Genomic DNA, 22,005 nt, shown 5'->3' with positions numbered 1-22,005 from the left:
ACAAAAAGAAGGTGCTTCAGGAGCAGGGACAGGGACGCCATGAGATCAGCTCAGCAGGAGGTGAAGCGATGCTTGAAGGAGGCAAAGGACACCTACAGGAGGAGGTTGGAGGAGAAGCTGAGCCGAGAAGAAATAAGAGAGTCTGGGATGGTGTTAAAACCATCACTGGACACAAGACCAAGGCCTCTCTGACTGCAGTGGACACGCTGGAGGAGGCAAATGGACTAAACAACTTTTTCAACAGGTTTGAGCAGGTCACCCCACCCTCACTGCTGCCCCCTACAGGACCTGCCCCACCTTCTTGTGCCCCCCCAGCTCCACACAACCACTTCCCAGCTTCACCTCACTCCAGGTACAGGATGTACTTCGGAGGACGAGGATTCGTCCAGGGAAGGCTGCTGGTCCTGATAAGGTGTCTTCTCGACTGCTAAAGACCTGCGTTGCTGAACTAGCCGAGCCGCTCCAGCATGTCTTCAACCTCAGTCTACGGCTGGGGAAAGCACCAACTCTGTGGAAGACTTCCTGTATCGTTCCAGTCCAGAATAAGATCCGACCGAGCTGAATGATAACAGACCGGTGGCACTGACTTCGCAGCTGATGAAGACACTGGAGCGGCTGGTCCTCAAACATCCCAGGCCACAAGTCCAGCACGCGCAAGACCCCCTGCAGTTTGCCTACCGGCCAGCAGTTGGTGTGGAAGATCCTTCACCTGCTGCCTTTTCTAGTGCCTTCAACACTATCCAGTCCACTCTGCTGCAGGACAAATTGACACAGATGCATGTGGACCCTGGTCTGGTCTCATGGATTACGGATTATTTTACTGACCGACCACAGTATGTCAGGCTGAAGGACATCACGTCTGACACTGTGGTGTGCAGTACAGGAGCACCTCAGAGGACAGTACTGGCTCCTCTTCACCATCTACACTTCAGACTTCTGCTACAACTCAGAGCTGAGTCTCGTCCAGAAGTTGCTGACGACACTGACATTGTTGGATGCATCAGGGACAACAGCGAAGACGAGTATAGGAGTCTGATACGTGACTTTGTGGACTGGAGTGAGAGGAACCACTTGCAGCTGAACACCTCAAAGACCAAGGAGCTGGTCTTGGACTTCGGAAGGTCCAGCACAAAGCCACGTCCAGTGTCCATCAGAGGCGACGAGGTGGAGATAGTTGACAACTATAATTACCTCGGCGTGTGGCTGGATAGTAAACTGGACTGGTCCTGCAATACAGACCATGTATATAAGAAAGTTCAGAGTAGACTGTACTTTCTGAGGAGGCTTCGATCATTTAAAATCTGCAAGAAGCTCCTCTGCATGTTCTACCAGTCTGTGGTGGCCAGTGTCATGTTCTATGCTGTGGTGTGTTGGGGTGGAAATGTGTCCAAGAGGAGGTCAACAGGTTGGACAGACTGATCAGAAAGGCTGGTTCTGTGGTTGGCATGAAGCTGGACTCACTGGTGACAGTTGCTGAGAGGAGATCACTGAACAAACTACTGTCCATCATGATGATGACAGTCATCCTCTGAACACTGTCATCAGTGAGCAGAGAAGCAGATGAAGCACGAATGCTCCTCCCATGATGCAAAACAAATAGACTCTAGGACTCATCCATTCCTCGTGCTATTAAATTGTACAATTCTGAGTTCGGGGGCAGAAGTGGAGTGAAAGTATCTGGATGTTCTGTTCTATGTTAGTCTTTGTATCCTTTGTCTTTGTTGATTTTCTTTGTTCTATGTTCTTTATCTTTATCTTTACACTTAGATTGTATCATCTTGTTTTTTATCTTTATTTCTCTTTGTTCTTGTTCTTATTTTATTTTTATTTATTTTTTGTGAGAAATTGCTGTATTTTCTGTGGTTATTGGAAAAAACAATTTCTCGAAGGAGACATCCTGAGGGATCAATAAAGTTTTACCTTACCTTACCTTACCTTACCTTATATCTTTGAAGGGAACTTGGTTCTCACTCGGCGACTCGGCTCTTCTTTGAAATGATTCTTACTTTTCTTATTCGTCTACAAAGACACTCGTGTGTCAACTTCTCCATTTGTATCAGTACAATAACATGAATATGTACAAATATGTATGTACTCTTGTCATGCGCTCATTTTAAGGAAGGTTTTATGTAATTGCTCTGTAGATCAAATATTAAGCAAATTACTGCCTAAAAGTTGCAAAAATGGGTCAAGAGTCAGATGTTCCTTTATGTAGACATTTGTGAAGGTCATGTTTAAATTGAAAGAAAACAACGTTTTGATCAAAGTAACTAACAATGTTCTCTTTTCACCATTTCCCTCCGAAACCTTTTGTCACCTCGTCCCATTTCCACCGTTCATCCACTGCTATCGTCTCATCTCGACTTCATCTCGACTTCATCTCGACTTCATCTCGACTTCATCCGACCTCCACCTCCACCTGCTCTCCTCCATCAGTCTGCAGGTCAGGCTTCTACCGCTCGCTGCTGGAGTCCTCGTCCTGCAGCAAGTGTCCTCCTCACAGCAAGGCCGGACCGACTGGATCTACTGCCTGCAGCTGTGAAGACCACTTCTACAAGACTGAGTCCGACCTGCCCACCATGGCCTGCACACGTGAGAACTCTTTGTTCGACTCTCTTCACACACAATGAAGAGCAAACTGTGTCGTGCGTGTTTTGACTCATTGATTGGACAAAATAACATTGTGTTCAATGATGCGTGTTTAGATTTAACAGCGAGGCTTTCATTCTAGATCGACTAAAGTCTTTCACACCTTTATCTTCACTCGTAGACAGAGAAATTAATCTTGGTACCATTTGTCCATCTCTCCGTCCAACAGTCACAAACCTGCAGGAAGACACACAGAACTGTCTTTTCAAACCAAGAAATTAAAGTGAAAGTAAATGTTTCAGGAAGTAACTGGTGTTCCTCATAAGAGCAGATGGTGTTGATGAAGGTTAATGACACAGAGTTGAAAAATGATGTGATTTATTTCATACGTTCTTGCCTATGCTGTTGGTTTATCCCTTGCACCCTCCTCTGCACCTCAATAAATGTTCTCCAGCCAGACTGGGGTGAAAGGTCGGCGCCCTCTTCAGGCCCCTGCTCCTGCCACTCGCCCCCTTTTTCCACCATAACACGCTAACAGATCCAGACCCAGATGCGAGAAGAGAATCCGGTAACTTTTCAAAATAAAACATCACGACTCGGATAATTGCAAAAAAAAACGGGCGTATGTGTTGTCCAGGGAGGGTCATGAAGATCTGGATCATTGTCATGGTGGAGATCCTGGATCCAGAGAGAGCTCGGGGTCTAAAATTCAATTCAATTCTTTTTGAGTGTCATAACAAAGTTATCTCAAGACTTCAACGATCTCAACCTAGAGCAGCTTCAGAAACAATGAGAGCCTGAGTCGTTACTAACCATCGTTACTAATCTTAAACATGGAGAAAGTGTTTCCCCTCCAGACTAAAGCCGGTAGTTGATTCCACAACAGAGGGGCTTGAAAACTGAAGGTCCTGGTCCTGGGACTCCAGTTCTATTAGTACATGTGGAGCCCTCTGAGCAGATGGGTCTTTACTGGGTCACTGTGGTGGGAGCTCCATAGGGGGCGACTAGTTGTTGTGCGGAGAGTAGATCTATTTATTCAGGTCTAGAGATAAACCAACAGCGAAGATGCGAGAATCAACTGATAGTCCTGGAGGTGCATCAGGTTTGATTTGAACTGTCGGTTCAAAGTGTCGTGTAGTTGAAATGAAGACGATCGTATCATGAAACCTCTTCAGCTCGTAACGCCTCGTCCACACCTCACTACAAGACGTTAAGACCGGATCTTTGTTTCCTTCAGAACCTCCATCTGGCCCTCGTAACGCCATCTCTAACGTCAATGAAACCAGTGTGTTCCTAGAGTGGTCGGTGCCCTCAGACACCGGCGGGAGGAAGGACGTTCGTTACAACGTGTTGTGCAGGCGAGTCCTGCCTGACGACCGTGGCCTTGAGGACTGTAGTCCCAACGTACGCTTCCTCCCGCGACACGTGGGCCTGGTCAACACGTCCGTGATGGTGGCCGACCTGCACTCACACACCAACTACAGCTTCCTGCTGGAGGCCGTCAACGGAGTGTCAGGTCTGGCTCAGGGCCACACCAGGAAGTACGTGTCCCTGAACGTGACCACCAACCAGGCAGGTGAGGGGAAACGCTCGTGACCCATCGTGGTCTTCAGCAGAAACATGTTTATCTTGAACCTCATCGATCGACCCTCTCTGGTCTGTGGGCGTTCGTTTTGTTACGTAAACGATGGATCGTTGCTGCACCACAGGAGGGAACATGGTGAGAAGGATCTTCTCGAATGGTATCACAAATACATTCCTAGAAGCTGATAATGATTCCAGTTCATCTCAACAAAACTACATTCACATGGTGCTACGTCTGCTGCCATTTACACCTTCCTGCCTGAAATGAAATATAAAACAGGAAATGATATAAAATCAAATGTAATCTGAAGACGGCTCAGAAGATTCACTACAGAACAACTAATGACGCATGTGACCATAACGACTCGTGACTGCAACCACCAGGACTAGTTTTGGTATATTTATATATATATATATATATATATATATATATTCCTCAATCAATCTTCAACCACTGGCTGAAGGTGTTTGCGCTAAAACATATTGGTCCAATTTTATCAATAAAACTCGGTAACCAAAGAAAAAACACTTGTGTTGAATCGTTCCAGTGGATCCTCCACTTATATTATTATTATTATTATTATTATTATTATTATTATTATTATTATTATTATTATTATTATTATTATTATTATTATCATATCTCTCTGGACTCACTGCCTCTCACCACCTTCCCTCCTGTGGTGCGACAATGATCGCTCGTTTAAATAACGTGAAAAAATAACAACAAATAATCGTCCAAATGGTTTTTCCAGCCGATCGTCTCGTTCGGACGTCGACGGTCGAAAATTCAAATGAATCTTCTCTGGGACTCTAGTGAAAAAAACTGAAAAAAGCAAAACTTTACATCATTTTATACAAAACTCCTAAAAAACTGAACAAAATCATTGGCAAGTTATTAAAACTGTGGGTAAATAATATTAAGATTGTTTTTAAATATTCAAAATTTGATTGACTTGTTGTTTCTTAAACAGGTTTAGTTCAAGCAGTGATTCAACAGAACCAGTTTGAACCAGTTTGAACCAGTTTGAACCATTTTAGGTAAAACTTGAAGGACGATGTTTAGGTGATTCAAGCGAAAACATATGTTTAGAGAAAAAAGAGATAATAAAATAAAAAACTGCGGCTGTTGTTCGTCAAACCAGCAGAAAGAAGGGATGAAGAAATGAACTAGATTGTTGTAATCAAGAAGATAAACGAGTGTAATTATGTTATTATAATTATCATGTAGTTTCTCATCTGACATCGTAAACACATTTTTCTGTGACATTAATTCAATCATTTACTCGTTGAGGCTGAAGATCTTTGTGTTTTCCTCACGATGATTCTGAAGATAATAGAACAGACAAAAATCCTGATCTTCTCTTGAGACGAGGCGTGACTTTCACCAGTCGATGATAATGTTCCTCACACTCGTCCTCCTGATCCTTCATCACCTCGTGTTCACATCTGTTGTGTAGTCGCTTGTGGCTCAGGAGTGTGTTACTTTTATCATTATTGTGTGTCGTCTGTTGAGTCTATGTTCAGCTGACGCTTGACTTTTATTATTCAGAGGCTGAAAAGTATTAATAATAATTAAAATACATTTTCTAAAGCAAGTTTTATTTGTGAAGCGTCTTCACGTCTCTTCACATGAACCAGAAGAAAGAAAAGATTCAGAACAAGATCAAAAACGATTGACGAACAACAAGGTTTCGAGATGGTTTCAAAGCAGTTAAAATAAAGTCCAGAAGGTTTTAGTTCCTCATGAAGCTCCAGAGAACCTTCAGCCTCCAGAGCATCAAGAGAACGATTGTGTCTCTGGTTTCTTTTAAGGTCCTGAAGATCAACGGATACACTTCTGTGTCTGGAGAAGATCTAGTTCCTGAAGAGTCGAGTCAGGAGACGCAATACTACTGCTTTTAGAAGTACACACATATATACACACATATACAGATGAAATGTTCACAACAAATGATCAAAGTGTGTCGAATGAGTCATTACATATAAAGCTATAATAACTATAATAATAATATATTGTGTGTCTGTGTGTGTCTGTGTGTGTGTGTGTGTCTGTGTGTGTCTGCAGCTCCGTCTCCGGTCAGTGTGGTCAGAAAAGGTCACTCAGGGAAGAGCAGCGTCTCACTGTCCTGGGCCGAGCCGGACCGACCCAACGGCATCATCCTGGAGTACGAGATCAAGTTCTTTGAGAAGGTGAAGAAGATCTTCATGTTCTTTGATGAAGTCGTCACTGCAGTCACACTGTTGGACACACACTTTAAATCTACACATTCAGCCTGAAAATGAATCAATAAATGGTGTGAAGTCTGTTGTTAACGATAAGTTTGTGTCAAGAGATGTTTTCACGGAAGCTCACGTGTTGAATTGTTTAAAAAAATGTGATGATTCAAAACTTCTTTCCTACTGATGTGTTTTCTAGAGTATTTGAGGGAGAAAGTGTTTGTGCTTCATTTAAGGGTTTCTGCTGGTGAAACAACTCTCGTGGTTTCAGTTAGTAAACCTGTACGCTGCGGCGACTGCGCTGCGGCGACTGCGCTGCGGCGACTATACGATGCACCGACTGTACGATGCGCCGACTGTACGATGCGCCGACTAAGCTGCGGCGACTGCGCTGCGCCGACTGTACGATGCACCGACTGTACGATGCACCGACTGTACGATGCGCCGACTAAGCTGCGGCGACTAAGCTGCGGCGACTGCGCTGTGGCGACTGTACGATGTGCCGACTGTACGATGCGCCGACTACACTGTGGCGACTGTACGATACGGCGACTGTATGCTGTGGCGACTGTACGCTGTGGCGACTGTACGCTGTGGCGACTGTACGCTGTGGCGACTGTACGCTGTGGCGACTGTACGATGTGGCAACTGTACGATGCGGTGACTGCGCTGTGGCGACTGTACGATGTGGCGACTGTACGATGCGGCGACTGTACGATGCGGCGACAGGTTGCACTGTGGTGACTATAGGTTGCGCTGTGGTGACTATAGGTTGCACTGTGGTGACTATAGGTTGCACTAAGGTGACTATAGGTTGCACTGTGGTGACTATAGGTTGCACTGAGGTGACTATAGGTTGCACTGTGGTGACTATAGGTTGCACTGTGGTGACTATAGGTTGCACTGTGGTGACTATAGGTTGCACTGAGGTGACTATAGGTTTCACTGAGGTGACTATAGGTTGCGCTGTGGTCACTATAGGTTGCACTGTGGTGACTATAGATAAGGTAAGGTAAAGGTTGCACTAAGGTGACTATAGATTGCACTGTGGTGACTATAGGTTGCACCGTGGTGTCTAGGTTGCGCTGTGGTGACTATAGGTTGCACTGTGGTGACTATAGGTTGCACTGTGGTGACTATAGGTTGCACCGTGGTGACTATAGGTTGCACTGTGGTGACTATAGGTTGCACTGTGGTGACTATAGGTTGCACTGTGGTGACTATAGATAAGGTAAGGTAAAGGTTGCACTAAGGTGACTATAGATTGCACTGTGGTGACTATAGGTTGCACCGTGGTGTCTATAGGTTGCGCTGTGGTGACTATAGGTTGCACTGTGGTGACTATAGGTAAGGTAAGGTAAAGGTTGCACTAAGGTGACTATAGATTGCACTGTGGTGACTATAGGTTGCACTGTGGTGACTATAGGTTGCACTGTGGTGACTATAGGTTGCACCGTGGTGACTATAGGTTGCACCGTGGTGACTATAGGTTGCACTAAGGTGACTATAGGTTGCACTGTGGTGACTATAGGTTGCACCGTGGTGACTATAGGTTGCACTGTGGTGACTATAGGTTGCACTGTGGTGACTATAGGTTGCGCTCGGCGACTGAAGGTTGTGTTGTGTGTCCACAGGAGCAGGACTCCAGCTACACAATAATCAAGTCAAAGGAGACGGAGATGTTGGTCGACGGTCTGAAGCCGTCTTCAGTTTATATCTTCCAGGTCAGATACTCATGATTCAAGTTCATCACAACATGAATTGTGTCTCATTTGAAGAAAGAAAGTGTGTTTTTGTTCGACTCGCCTGCTGAAGATGTTGTTGTGACTCAGGTACGAGCTCGGACCTCAGCAGGATACGGTGCTTTCAGTCGACGCTTTGAGTTCCAGACCAGCCCTTATTGTGAGTTGATGAGATGATCTTTGACTCCTGTCTAACCACTTCTAGTTTAAGAACACAGCATCAGAACAGATGTGTGTGGGTGTGTGTGTGTCTTAATGTTTGTGTTTCCTGCAGTGACGGCGAGCAGTGAACGAGCTCAGGCGTCTATAGCAGCAGCAGCCGTGACTCTGGCTCTGGTCGTGCTGGCAGTCGTCGCTGCTTTCCTGCTCAGTGGACGGTAACACACCCACACACACCTATACACATGCACACATCCACGCACACCCATGCATAAACGCACACACACACACATGCATGCACAGGATTTTGTTTGTGGATTTAAACAAGCAGCTCTTTCATAATTAAAGATGTTTTACTTCAATTGACTTTTCTTTTCTTTTGACACATTTACAATGTTTGTTGTTTACTTTCATGAAATAATCTTGAATTGTACTTATGAGTGATGGTGAGTAATTACCTTGAACTTGTCGTCACGACTTGTCTTTTATGGTTCAGTTCATATCTCGCTTCATTTCTCAGCGTTTGATCTCGTTCACACATCTGCACCTTCACTGCAGCGTCTCATCAGCTCTGTAGTCGTCATCGTCTGTGTTTGTGTTGTGTTGTGACACTGGTTAGAATGTGTATTTATGCTCACATGTGTGTTGTTCCTGAAGGCGGTGTGGCTACAGCAAAGCTAAGCAGGATCCTGAGGAGGAGAAGATGCACTTCCACAACGGTCACAGTGAGTCACGTTCATGTTTCAAGATTATCGTCGCGAGACTGTGTTCGATCGAAAGAAGAATTCAAAGCCTTCAGGTGTGAATAAGATAATAAAACATGAATGATTTGATGTAGAAGTAAATGCTATGAATAACAAAACTAGTTCAATCATGTTCAGACAAACACTAGTATTACTCTGCGAGTCTTTGTTGTAGTACTCTGCACGTCCTGGTATTTTGAAGGAGTACTACGTTCTCTGGTGCGAGGTAGGAGCCTCCGAGTACTACACAGTCAAGTCAGTAGAGTGAAGTCCATAGAGTCACGGACAATGGTATTGCCAAGTATTCATTGAAGGGTCGACCACGAACATGAATATTTCCGTCTCCCAAAAGATCATTTATTTCATGAGGTGAATAAATCAACAATAGAAAAAGTCGATGAAAGTTTATTTTTGCGAAGGTATTGAGACGAGATCCCAGTATCTCATGAAATCACCTCTAGTGTTTCACAATACTTAACTGTTCACAATACTTAATACTTAACTGTAGTTCTTTAGTTTAGCCACTAGATGGGTGTAAAGTTAGGGAAGTTACCATGGTTACAGGTGATGTATGATGAAAATGTTGATCTGTGAGTATCATTATTATGTTAGGTGTTCTTGAAAGACTTCAGTGACTTCTTATCTTCCATTATTCAAATGGAATCTGTTCTTATTCTTGGAGATTTTAATCTTCATGTTGATGACGTCACATCTTGTTCTGCTAAATAACTTTTAACTTTAACAGAAGCCTTTAATTTTGAGCAACATGTTTCTGAACCCACTCATCAAAAAGGCGACATATTAGACTTAGCTTTTACTCTTGGCCTGGACATTTCTAATGTATCTGTACATGATGTCCATCTGAGTGATCATTCTCTTGTCTTGTTTAACCTGGACTTCATCCCTGAACCTAAGCCTTTGAAAGTTAGGTCTCAGAGGCGTGTCATCTCAGCCGATACTGCAGACAGTTTTTCTGCTATGTTTGACCGTCTTTCCTTTGATGACTGTCCAGATGTGGACAGTTTGATTCACTGTTTCACTGGTCATTGTGTTGAAATACTGGATCAAACCTGTTAAATCAAACTTGAAAATTCAGAAAATGCCCTTGGACAAATGAAGATCTTCTTAGTCTGAAGAGACTTTTTCGAAAGACTGAGCGTCTCTGGAAATCCACTAAACTTGAGGTGCACAGACTTCACCTCAGGGATCTGATGTCTTCTTACAATGAGATGGTGGAAACTGCCAGATCTGATTACATTCTGAAATTCAAAAAGAAACTGGTAGCACCAAATAAGAAAAACCCAAAGTGTTGTTTGACACGATTTATTCTCTCGTGTCTCCTGCTCCTGAAATCACGCCTGTCTTCTGTGAAGCTGACATCAATGCATTGTTGAGGTTTTTACTGACAAAATTAAATTGATCAAAGAGAAAATCTCTCCCCCTTTGTTTGGAACCCCTACTGTCTCTGAGCCCCTCTCCTCCTCTTGGTCTTCCTTCACTGCTGTATCTTTGGGTGATATTTCAACACTAGTGAACAAGATGAAATCCTCCTCTTGCTCAGATGACGTCCTTCCTTGTAGGCTTTTTATCAAACTATTTGATGAAATCGGCCCCTGGGTTACCAATATGGTGAACCTCTCCCTTTCCACAGGGGTTTTTCCCAATGCATTTAAACATGCCATTGTGGAGCCTCTGCTCAAAAAACCAGGCTTAGACCCAACTGACCTCAGTAATTTCAGGCCTGTTTCTAAGCTCCCTTTCTTGTCCATAAATCTTGGAGAAGGTTGTGTCTGAGCAGCTGTTACTGGATCAGAGCGACATCCATGAGAAGTTTCATTCTGGCTTCCATAAACATCACTCTACGGAGACAGCTTTACTGAAGGTGTCCAGTGACATCATGATGTCGGCTGACTCGGGTAAATTCACTGTTCTGGTTCTCTTGGATCTGTCCTCAGCCTTTCACACAGTTGATCACCAGATCCTGCTAAGAAGACTGAGGGATGAAGACTGTCTGGGTCTGTTAGAATGGTTCTCCTCTTACCTTTCTGGGCGCAGTTTTAGTGTATCTGTCAATCAAATGAGGTCTGAATCGGCAGATCTGTTGTGTGGAGTCCCTCAAGGTTCTGTTCTGGGTCCTGGTCCTTTATTGTTTTTGCTGTACTTGATTCCCCTCGGTAAAATCATTCAGAGATTTCCTGATGTTTCTTATCACATGTTTGCTGATGACATCCAGCTCTACTGCTCTGTTGATCCAACTGAGCCCCAGAGGCTGAACTTTGTCAATTGTTGCTAGAAATCAAACAATGAGTGAAAACACTTTGAAGCTAAATGTGGACAAAACTGAAACTCTGGTGATTGCTCCTGATGATAAGGTTCCAGGGTTGAGTCAGTACTTGAGTGACTTAAGTCAGTCTGTCAAACTGAGCCTGAGAAACCTGGGTGTTGTATTTGATAAAGACATGTATCTTGTTCAACACTGTAGAAAACTGACCAGAAACTGTTTCCTTCAACTGAGAAAAATCTCTAAACTTAGGAAAATGTTGTCACAACATGATCTGGATCTTATAATCCATGTGTTTGTTTCTTCTAGTCTGGACTATTGTAACAGTTTGTTTTCATGTCTAAACAAGAAGGATCTGTCTCGCCTGCAGTTGATTCAGAACTCTGCAGCGAGAATTCTAACCCGCTCTAGTAGAAGAACTCACATCTCTCCGATCCTTAAAACTCTTCACTGGCTTCCAGTTTCTTTCAGGATGAACTTTAAAATTCTGGTTCTTACTTTCAAAACTATTCATGGTCAGGCTCCTCCTTACATCACTGATCTGATCCAGCCTTACACCCCAGCTCGGCTCTGAGGTCTGTGGATCAGAATATACTCATGGTTCCATGCACACTTCTTCAAGAAACATCTGTGTTTGATGATGTACTGACTCCTTCAAGAAACATCTGTGTTTGTGATCTACTGACTCCTTCAAGAAACATCTGTGTTTGATGATCTACTGACTCCTTCAAGAAACATCTGTGTTTGATGATCTACTGACTCCTTTAAGAAACATCTGTGTTTGATGATCTACTGACTCCTTCAAGAAACATCTGTGTTTGATGATCTACTGACTCCTTCAAGAAACATCTGTGTTTGATGATCTACTGACTCCTTCAAGAAACATCTGTGTTTGATGATCTACTGACTCCTTCAAGAAACATCTGTGTTTGATGATCTACTGACTCCTTCAAGAAACATCTGTGTTTGATGATCTACTGACTCCTTCAAGAAACATCTGTGTTTGATGATCTACTGACTCCTTCAAGAAACATCTGTGTTTGATGATCTACTGACTCCTTTAAGAAACATCTGTGTGTTTGATGATCTACTGACTCCTTCAAGAAACATCTCTGTGTTTGATGATCTACTGACTCCTTCAAGAAACATCTTAAGACGTTTTTATTTGTTCAGGCTTTTCCTTGATTTTCTGGAACTCCTGTTGTGTTATCAGTTTTATCTTGATCTTTAAAATATATATACTTTATTGAATATTGTTTTGATTGTTTAAGCGCTTTGTGACCCTGGTCTGGACAAGCTCTATACAAATAAAAATGACTTACTTACTTACTAACCCTGGTACTCAGGCCGTTCAAGTCATTCTCGTTCATCATTCAATCGTTCTTCAGCTTCTGATCTCAACCGAGTCAATCAATGAAATCTTAACAAACAAACAAACAAACAAACAAACAAACACTCGATGAACGGACGAAGTGATATTTGTTATTTCGGCGCTTTTATTATCCATTTACTATGAAGAACGATAAATGACTAATGTTTAAATAAATGTGTAAATAAATGTATAAATAATTGTATAAATAGATGTATAAATACGTAACAAAATGTATTAATACATGTATAAATACGGAATAAAATGTATAAATAAATATTTGGATTAAAATCATTAGGTCATAAAGGCGCCGACGAGGACGTCTGCCTCTCCAGTAGCTCCGCAGCAATTTCTATAATTTTCTGTTTTTATTAATTGTTTTTACTATCATTTTTAAATGGATACTTTTGAACATGGGGAGAATCGTCTTGTTTACTCAAGAGAGGATCTACTGTCGCTGAAGTCAATGGCACGGGCTGGAGATCGTCACAAGATCCCGATCGAACTTCAGCGCCGGTATCGTGGTTGTCGCGCAGGGAAGAGGTTAAAGGCTAAGCTAACGGACAATCGGAGACGTCACAGACCAACGATCACGATGAACGTCAATTCACTGACGAATAAGATGGACGAGCTGTCTGTCCTCAACAACCAGCGGATCTACAGAGAGAGCAGCTTGTTGATCTTCACGGAGACGTGGCTCACGCACTGACTCCGGACTCACACGTTGAGCTGCCTGGTTTCAGCTCCGTCAGAGCAGAGCAGGAGGTCTGATCATGTACGTGAATAAACGCTGGTGTAGTCCGGGACACGTTACTGTGAAGAAAGTCTCGTGTCGTCAAGATTTAGAACTGTTGTCAGCATGCGTCCATATTATCTACCGCGTGAGTTCAGTCACGTGATCGCGCTGTGTGTCTACATTCCTGCGAGCGCTGCGGCGCCATCTGCCTGTGCATCATCCTGACGCGTTTATCATCATCTCTGGAGACTTTAATCACGCCAACCTGGACTCTACTCTGCCTACTTTCCATCAGGCTGTGGATTGTCCCACCAGGAATAACAGGACAATTGACCTTCTTTATTACAACTTGAAGGACGCCTACAGAGCCAAACCTCTTCCTCCACTTGGAAGGTCCGATCATAACCTGGTCCACCTTCAGTCACAGTACATTCCTCTGGTACAGAGACAGAGTGTGACCACTAAGACAATCAGAAAGTGGACACCAGCTGTGGAGGACGCCATCAGAGACTGCTTTGAAACAACAGACTGGGATGTGCTGCTGAGGTCTCATGGTGAGGACATCGAGGGTCAGACACATTGTCTAACAGATTATTTAAATTTCTGCTTGGACGTTGTCGCCCCTACTAAGACTGTCCGCTGTTACCCTAATAATAAACCGTGGGTAACAAAGGAGGTCAAGGATGTCCTTAACAGGAAGAAAGTGGCATTCAGGAGCAGGGACAGGGACGCCATGAGGTCAGCTCAGCAGGAGGTGAAGCGATGCTTGAGGGAGGCAAAGGACACCTACAGGAGGAGGTTGGAGGAGAAGCTGAGCCGAGAAGAAATAAGAGAGGTCTGGGATGGTGTTAAAACCATCACTGGACACAAGACCAAGGCCTCTCTGACTGCAGTGGACACGGTGGAGGAGGCAAATGGACTGAACAACTTTTTCAACAGGTTTGAGCAGGTCACCTCACCTTCACTGCTGCCCGTCTCAGGACCTGCCCCACCTTCTTGTGCCCCCCCCAGTTCCACACAACCACTTCCCAGCTTCACCTCACTCCAGGTACAGGATGTACTTCGGAGGATTCGTCCAGGGAAGGCTGCTGGTCCTGATAAGGTGTCTGCTCGACTGCTAAAGACCTGCGCTGCTGAACTAGCTGAGCCGCTCCAGCATGTCTTCAACCTCAGTCTACGGCTGGGGAAAGTACCAACTCTGTGGAAGACTTCCTGTATCGTTCCAGTCCCTAAAAAGATCCGACTGAGCGAGCTGAACGATTACAGACCGGTGGCACTGACTTCGCAGCTGATGAAGACACTGGAGCGGCTGGTCCTCAAACATTTCAGGCCACAAGTCCAGCACGCGCAAGACCCCCTGCAGTTTGCCTACCAGCCAGCAGTTGGTGTGGAAGATGCCATCCTTCACCTCCTGCATCGGACCTACTCCCACTTGGCTAAAGGAAGCGGTTCAGTGAGAATCCTGTTCCTGGACTTTTCTAGTGCCTTCAACACTATCCAACCCACTCTGCTCCAGGACAAACTGACTAAGATGCATGTGGACCCTGGTCTGGTCTCCTGGATTACGGATTATCTTACTGTTCGACCACAGTATGTCAGGCTGAAGGATATCAAGTCTGACACTGTGGTGTGCAGTACAGGAGCACCTCAGGGGACAGTACTGGCCCCTCTCCTCTTCACCATCTACACTTCAGACTTCTGCTACAACTCAGAGCTGAGTCTCGTCCAGAAGTATGCTGACGACACTGCCATTGTTGGATGCATCAGGGACAACGGCGAAGACGAGTACAGGAGTCTGATACGTGACTTTGTGGACTGGAGTGAGAGGAACCACTTGCAGCTGAACACCTCAAAGACCAAGGAGCTGGTCTTGGATTTCGGGAGGTCCAGGACAAAGCCACGTCCAGTGTCCATCAGAGGCGACGAGGTGGAGATAGTTGACAACTATAAGTACCTCGGTGTGTGGATGGATAGTAAACTGGACTGGTCCTGCAACACAGACCATGGGTATAAGAAAGTTCAGAGTAGACTGTACTTTCTGAGGAGGCTTCGATCATTTAACATCTGCAAGAAGCTCCTCTGCATGTTCTACCAGTCTGTGGTGGCCAGTGTCATGTTCTATGCTGTGGTGTGTTGGGGTGGAAATGTGTCCAAGAGGAGTGTCAACAGGTTGGACAGGTTGATCCGGAGGGCTGGATCTGTGGTTGGCATGAAGCTGGACTCACTGGTGACAGTTGCTGAGAGGAGATCACTGAACAAACTACTGTCCATCATGGATGATGACAGTCATCCTCTGAACACTGTCATCAGTGAGCAGAGAAGCAGTTGAAGCACGAATGCTCCTACCCAGGTGCAACACTAATAGACTCAGGGACTCAGTCATTCCTCGGGCTATTCAATTGTACAATTCTGAGTTCGGGGGCAGGAGTGGAGTGAGAGTATCTTGATGTTCTGTTCTATGTTAGTCTTTGTATCCTTTGTCTTTGTTGTTTTTCTTTGTTCTATTTTCTTTATCTTTATCTTTAGACTTAGATTGTATCATCTTGTTCTTTTTCTCTTCATGTTCTTCTTCTTATTTTATTTTTATTTATTATTTTGTATTGTTTATGGAAAATTGCTGGCTGTTGGAAAAAAAAAATTACCGAAGAGATTGAGCTATTTTACGTACAAATACACATTTAGTCATTTATACATATTTGTTTATACATTTATTTATACATTTTGACATTTGTTTATACATTTATTTATTAATTTCGTCCTTTTATCCGTAAATGAAGTGGGCGGGTCCAACCTCAGTCTAAAGCAGTGATTGGTTCAAAACTATGATCTGCACGACTGGTGGAATCGACGCACGAAGAGAATCTTTTCTGAAATCTTTGCAACGAACTTGATAAGTTGTTCGTGTTGTTCATGTGCATGATTTTTATTAACAACATGACCTTCATGAATGACCTCACACTTATAGCTCATGTTTACCAACATAAACACACAACTACACACATTACACACTGGACTGTGATCTCATATAATTCACTTCTTTATCATCATAATTCATAGCATTGACAGGATTAACCAACGTTAGCCGTGAAGCTAACATGAACGTGTGATGCTCTCAAGGCAGTGGTAGTTGATCCAAGGCTGTAACCAATCACTGCCTTCGGCTGATGTTCAACCCGCCCACTTCATTTGCACAACAAAATGTCAAAATGACAAAATGTATAAATAAATGTATAAACAAATGTCAAAATGTCAAAATGATAAAACGTGTATTTATATGTAAAATAGCTAAAAAAAAAAGACAAAAATTGATATTTATCCAAACATTTATTCAGACATTTCTACATTTATTTCTACATTTTGACATTTATTTATACATAATTCATTTATCGTCCTTCATAATTTACAACTTGTTTATATCGCTAATGCCAAAAAGATTCAAAGACAAAAGGATCTACCCTCACTGGATGACCCGTAACCATGGCAACAAACACGCAACAATGAACGTTGCCATCTAGTGGCTAAACTTTAAAACTACAGTTAGTTACGTGATCTGAAAAAAACCAAAGTGACTGAATAGAAAAACTTCACCATCATCACTGGAGACTATATCTGGTCCTTTAAGGCTTAAGTATCGTTAACTAGTCAGAGATCGGATGATCTAAGGTAAGGTAAGGTAAAACTTTATCTCCAGATGTTTGTTTTAGTTCAGCTTCTGACAATCTTTTCTCTCTGCATGAAAACAAAGTTTTCTTTATTCAAAATGATCTCATTATTGAACCATTTAAAGTCTTGGACTGTTAATGATTATTTTCTGACGACAGTCAAGTTTCCTGGTGTTCGGACCTACATCGACCCGCTGACCTACGAAGACCCCGACCAGGCCGTCCATGAGTTTGCTCAGGAGATCGACGTGTCCTTCATTTCCATCGAGAGGATCATCGGAGCCGGTGAGTCCAACGATTCTGAGCGAGAACGTCCGATGTTTGAAGGCCATTATGCTGCCCTCAGGAGAGTTCGGAGAGGTGTGCAGTGGTCCGCTCAGGTTACCGGGCAAGAGAGAAATCCAGGTCGCCATCAAGACCCTGAAGGCCGGTTACACAGAGCACCAGAGGCGGGACTTCCTGTGGGAGGCGTCCATCATGGGGCAGTTCAACCACCCGAACATCATCCGTCTGGAAGGAGTCGTCACTAAGAGTGAGTCCAAGAGTGAGTCCAGTCACGCGGGTCGATCCAGTGCTGAACCCTTGTGATGTTACTTCGTAGGTAAACCAGTGATGATCATCACAGAGTTCATGGAGAACGGATCTCTGGACACTTTCCTGAAGGTTAGGAGACGAGTTTTAATATGATTATGAAGATTCATTCTCTTCCTGCGTCACCAAAGATGTTCCTAGTTTCTTTAATATTATTGATTAGTGTGACTCTATTGTATCATCAGTGTGTGTGTGTGACTCTTTTGTATCATCAGTGTGTGTGTGTTGTTGTGATGTGTGATTCTATTGTATCATCAGTGTGTGTTGTTGTGATGTGTGACTCTATTGTATCATCAGTGTGTGTGTTGTTGTGATGTGTGACTCTATTGTATCATCAGTGTGTGTTGTTGTGATGTGTGACTCTATTGTATCATCAGTGTGTGCTGTTGTGATGTGTGACTCTATTGTATCATCAGTGTGTGTTGTTGTGATGTGTGACTCTATTGTATCATCAGTGTGTGTATGTTGTTGTGATGTGTGACTCTATTGTATCAACAGTGTGTGTGTGTGTTGTTGTGATGTGTGCATCTATTGTATCATCAGTGTGTGTGTTGTTGTGATGTGTGACTCTATTGTATCATCAGTGTGTGTGTTGTTGTGATGTGTGACTCTATTGTATCATCAGTGTGTGTGTGTTGTTGTGATGTGTGACTCTATTGTATCAACAGTGTGTGTGTGTTGTTGTGATGTGTGACTGTATTGTATCATCAGTGTGTGTATGTTGTTGTGATGTGTGACTCTATTGTATCAACAGTGTGTGTGTGTGTTTTGATGTGTGACTCTATTGTATCATCAGCGTGTGTGTGTGTGGTTGTGATGTGTGACTCTATTGTATCAACAGTGTGTGTGTTGGTGTGATGTGTGACTCTATTGTATCATCAGTCTGTGTATTGTTGTGATGTGTGACTCTATTGTATCATCAGTGTGTGTGTTGTTGTGATGTGTGAATCTATTGTATCATCAGTGTGTGTGTTGTGATGTGTGACTCTATTGTATCATCAGTGTGTGTTGTTGTGATGTGTGACTCTATTGTATCATCAGTGTGTGTTGTTGTGATGTGTGACTCTACTGTATCATCAGTGTGTGTGTGTTGTGATGTGTGACTCTATTGTATCATCAATGTGTGTGTTGTTGTGATGTGTGACTTTATTGTATCAACATTGTGTGTGTGTTGTTGTGATGTGTGACTCTATTGTATCATCAGTGTGTGTGTGTGGTTGTGATGTGTGACTCTATTGTATCATCAATGTGTGTGTTGTTGTGATGTGTGACTCTACAGTATCATCAGTGTGTGTGTTGTTGTGATGTGTGACTCTATTGTATCATCAGTGTGTGTGGTGTTGTGATGTGTGACTCTATTGTATCATCAGTGTGTGTTGTTGTTGTGATGTGTGACTCTATTGTGTCATCAGTGTATGTTGTTGTTGTGATGTGTGACTCTATTGTATCATCAGTGTGTGTGTGTTGTTGTGATGTGTGACTCTATTGTATCATCAGTGTGTGTGTTGTTGTGATGTGTGACTCTATTGTATCATCAGTGTGTGTGTTGTTGTGATGTGTGACTCTATTGTATCATCAGTGTGTGTGTTGTTGTGATGTGTGACTCTATTGTATTATCAGTGTGTGTGTTGTTGTGATGTGTGACTCTATTGTATCATCAGTGTGTGTGTGTTGTTGTGATGTGTGACTCTATTGTATCATCAGTGTGTGTGTTGTTGTGATGTGTGACTCTATTGTATCATCAGTGTGTGTGTGTTGTTGTGATCTGTGACTCTATTGTATTATCAGTGTGTGTGTTGTTGTGATGTGTGACTCTATTGTATCAACATTGTGTGTGTGTTGTTGTGATGTGTGACTCTATTGTATCATCAGTGTGTGTGTGTGGTTGTGATGTGTGACTCTATTGTATCATCAGTGTGTGTGTTGTTGTGATGTGTGACTCTATTGTATCATCAGTGTGTGTTTGTTGCTGTGATGTGTGACTCTACAGTATCATCAGTGTGTGTGTGTTGTTGTGATGTGTGACTCTATTGTATCATCAGTGTGTGTTGTTGTGATGTGTGACTCTATTGTATCATCAGTGTGTGTTTGTTGCTGTGATGTGTGACTCTACAGTATCATCAGTGTGTGTGTGTTGTTGTGATGTGTGACTCTATTGTATCATCAGTGTGTGTGTTGTTGTGATGTGTGACTCTATTGTATCATCAGTGTGTGTGTGTTGTTGTGATGTGTGACTCTATTGTATCATCAGTGTGTGTGTTGTTGTGATGTGTGACTCTATTGTATCATCAGTGTGTGTGTTGTTGTGATGTGCGACTCTATTGTATTATCAGTGTGTGTGTTGTTGTGATGTGTGACTCTATTGTATCATCAGTGTGTGTGTGTTGTTGTGATGTGTGACTCTATTGTATCATCAGTGTGTGTTGTTGTGATGTGTGACTCTATTGTATCATCAGTGTGTGTATGTTGTTGTGATGTGTGACTCTATTGTATCAACAGTGTGTGTGTGTGTTGTTGTGATGTGTGACTCTATTGTATCATCAGTGTGTGTGTTGTTGTGATGTGTGACTCTATTGTATCATCAGTGTGTGTGTTGTTGTGATGTGTGACTCTATTGTATCATCAGTGTGTGTTGTTGTTGTGATGTGTGACTCTATTGTGTCATCAGTGTGTGTTGTTGTTATGATGTGTGACTCTATTGTATCATCAGTGTGTGTGTGTTGTTGTGATGTGTGACTCTATTGTATCATCAGTGTGTGTGTTGTTGTGATGTGTGACTCTATTGTATCATCAGTGTGTGTGTGTTGTTGTGATGTGTGACTCTATTGTATCATCAGTGTGTGTGTTGTTGTGATGTGTGACTCTATTGTATCATCAGTGTGTGTGTTGTTGTGATGTGTGACTCTATTGTATTATCAGTGTGTGTGTTGTTGTGATGTGTGACTCTATTGTATCATCAGTGTGTGTGTGTTGTTGTGATGTGTGACTCTATTGTATCATCAGTGTGTGTGTTGTTGTGATGTGTGACTCTATTGTATCATCAGTGTGTGTATGTTGTTGTGATGTGTGACTCTATTGTATCAACAGTGTGTGTGTGTTGTTGTGATGTGTGACTCTATTGTATCATCAGTGTGTGTGTTGTTGTGATGTGTGACTCTATTGTATCATCAGTGTGTGTGTGTTGTTGTGATGTGTGACTCTATTGTATCAACAGTGTGTGTGTGTTGTTGTGATGTGTGACTCTTTTGTATCAACAGTGTGTGTGTGTGTGTTTTGATGTGTGACTCTATTGTATCATCAGCATGTGTGTGTGTGGTTGTGATGTGTGACTCTATTGTATCAACAGTGTGTGTGTTGGTGTGATGTGTGACCCTATTGTATCATCAGTCTGTGTGTTGTTGTGATGTGTGACTCTATTGTATCATCAGTGTGTGTTGTTGTGATGTGTGACTCTATTGTATCATCAGTGTGTGTTGTTGTGATGTGTGACTCTACTGTATCATCAGTGTGTGTGTGTTGTGATGTGTGACTCTATTGTATCATCAATGTGTGTGTTGTTGTGATGTGTGACTCTATTGTATCAACATTGTGTGTGTTTTGTTGTGATGTACGACTCTATTGTATCATCAGTGTGTGTGTGTGGTTGTGATGTGCGACTCTATTGTATCATCAGTGTGTGTGTTGTTGTGATGTGTGACTCTATTGTATCATCAGTGTGTGTTTGTTGTTGTGATGTGTGACTCTACAGTATCATCAGTGTGTGTGTGTTGTTGTGATGTGTGACTCTATTGTACCATCAGTGTGTGTTTGTTGTTGTGATGTGTGACTCTACTGTATCATCAGGGTGTGTGTTGTTGTGCTGTGTTACTCTATTGTATCATCAGTGTGTGTGTTGTTGTGATGTGTGACTCTATTGTATCATCAGTGTGTGTGTGTTGTTGTGATGTGTGACTCTATTGTATCATCAGTGTGTGTGTTGTTGTGATGTGTGACTCTATTGTATCATCAGTGTGTGTGTGTTGTTGTGATGTGTGACTCTATTGTATTATCAGTGTGTGTGTTGTTGTGATGTGTGACTCTATTGTATCATCAGTGTGTGTGTGTTGTTGTGATGTGTGACTCTATTGTATCATCAGTGTGTGTTGTTGTTGTGATGTGTGACTCTATTGTATCATCAGTGTGTGTGTGTTGTCGTGATGTGTGACTCTATTGTGTCATCAGTGTGTGTTGTTGTTGTTGTGATGTGTGACTCTATTGTATCATCAGTGTGTGTGTTGTTGTGATGTGTGACTCTATTGTATCATCAGTGTGTGTGTGTTGTTGTGATGT

The 22,005-nt window shown here is 42.9% G+C and overlaps 1 protein-coding gene across 2 annotated transcripts in view; it reads left to right on the top strand.

Annotated features, from left to right (window-relative positions):
- The window catches only part of unm_sa34860 (un-named sa34860), an 81,180-nt gene that overhangs the window by 38,469 nt on the left and 20,706 nt on the right, over positions 1-22,005 (top strand). For both annotated transcript variants that reach the window (XM_087790376.1, XM_087790377.1), the window contains exons 4-13: positions 2,437-2,592; positions 3,827-4,165; positions 6,242-6,366; positions 8,028-8,117; positions 8,226-8,295; positions 8,410-8,512; positions 8,952-9,019; positions 17,245-17,370; positions 17,432-17,617; positions 17,687-17,748. In XM_087790376.1, coding sequence (XP_087646502.1) covers positions 2,437-2,592; positions 3,827-4,165; positions 6,242-6,366; positions 8,028-8,117; positions 8,226-8,295; positions 8,410-8,512; positions 8,952-9,019; positions 17,245-17,370; positions 17,432-17,617; positions 17,687-17,748 — 1,325 coding nt within the window. The remainder of the gene's footprint in view (positions 1-2,436; positions 2,593-3,826; positions 4,166-6,241; positions 6,367-8,027; positions 8,118-8,225; positions 8,296-8,409; positions 8,513-8,951; positions 9,020-17,244; positions 17,371-17,431; positions 17,618-17,686; positions 17,749-22,005) is intronic.

The sequence above is a fragment of the Callionymus lyra genome, chromosome 5 (genome assembly GCF_982586985.1).
Source record: "Callionymus lyra chromosome 5, fCalLyr1.hap1.1, whole genome shotgun sequence".
Taxonomy (NCBI): domain Eukaryota; kingdom Metazoa; phylum Chordata; class Actinopteri; order Syngnathiformes; family Callionymidae; genus Callionymus; species Callionymus lyra.
This window is presented reverse-complemented; position numbering and strand designations above follow the sequence as displayed.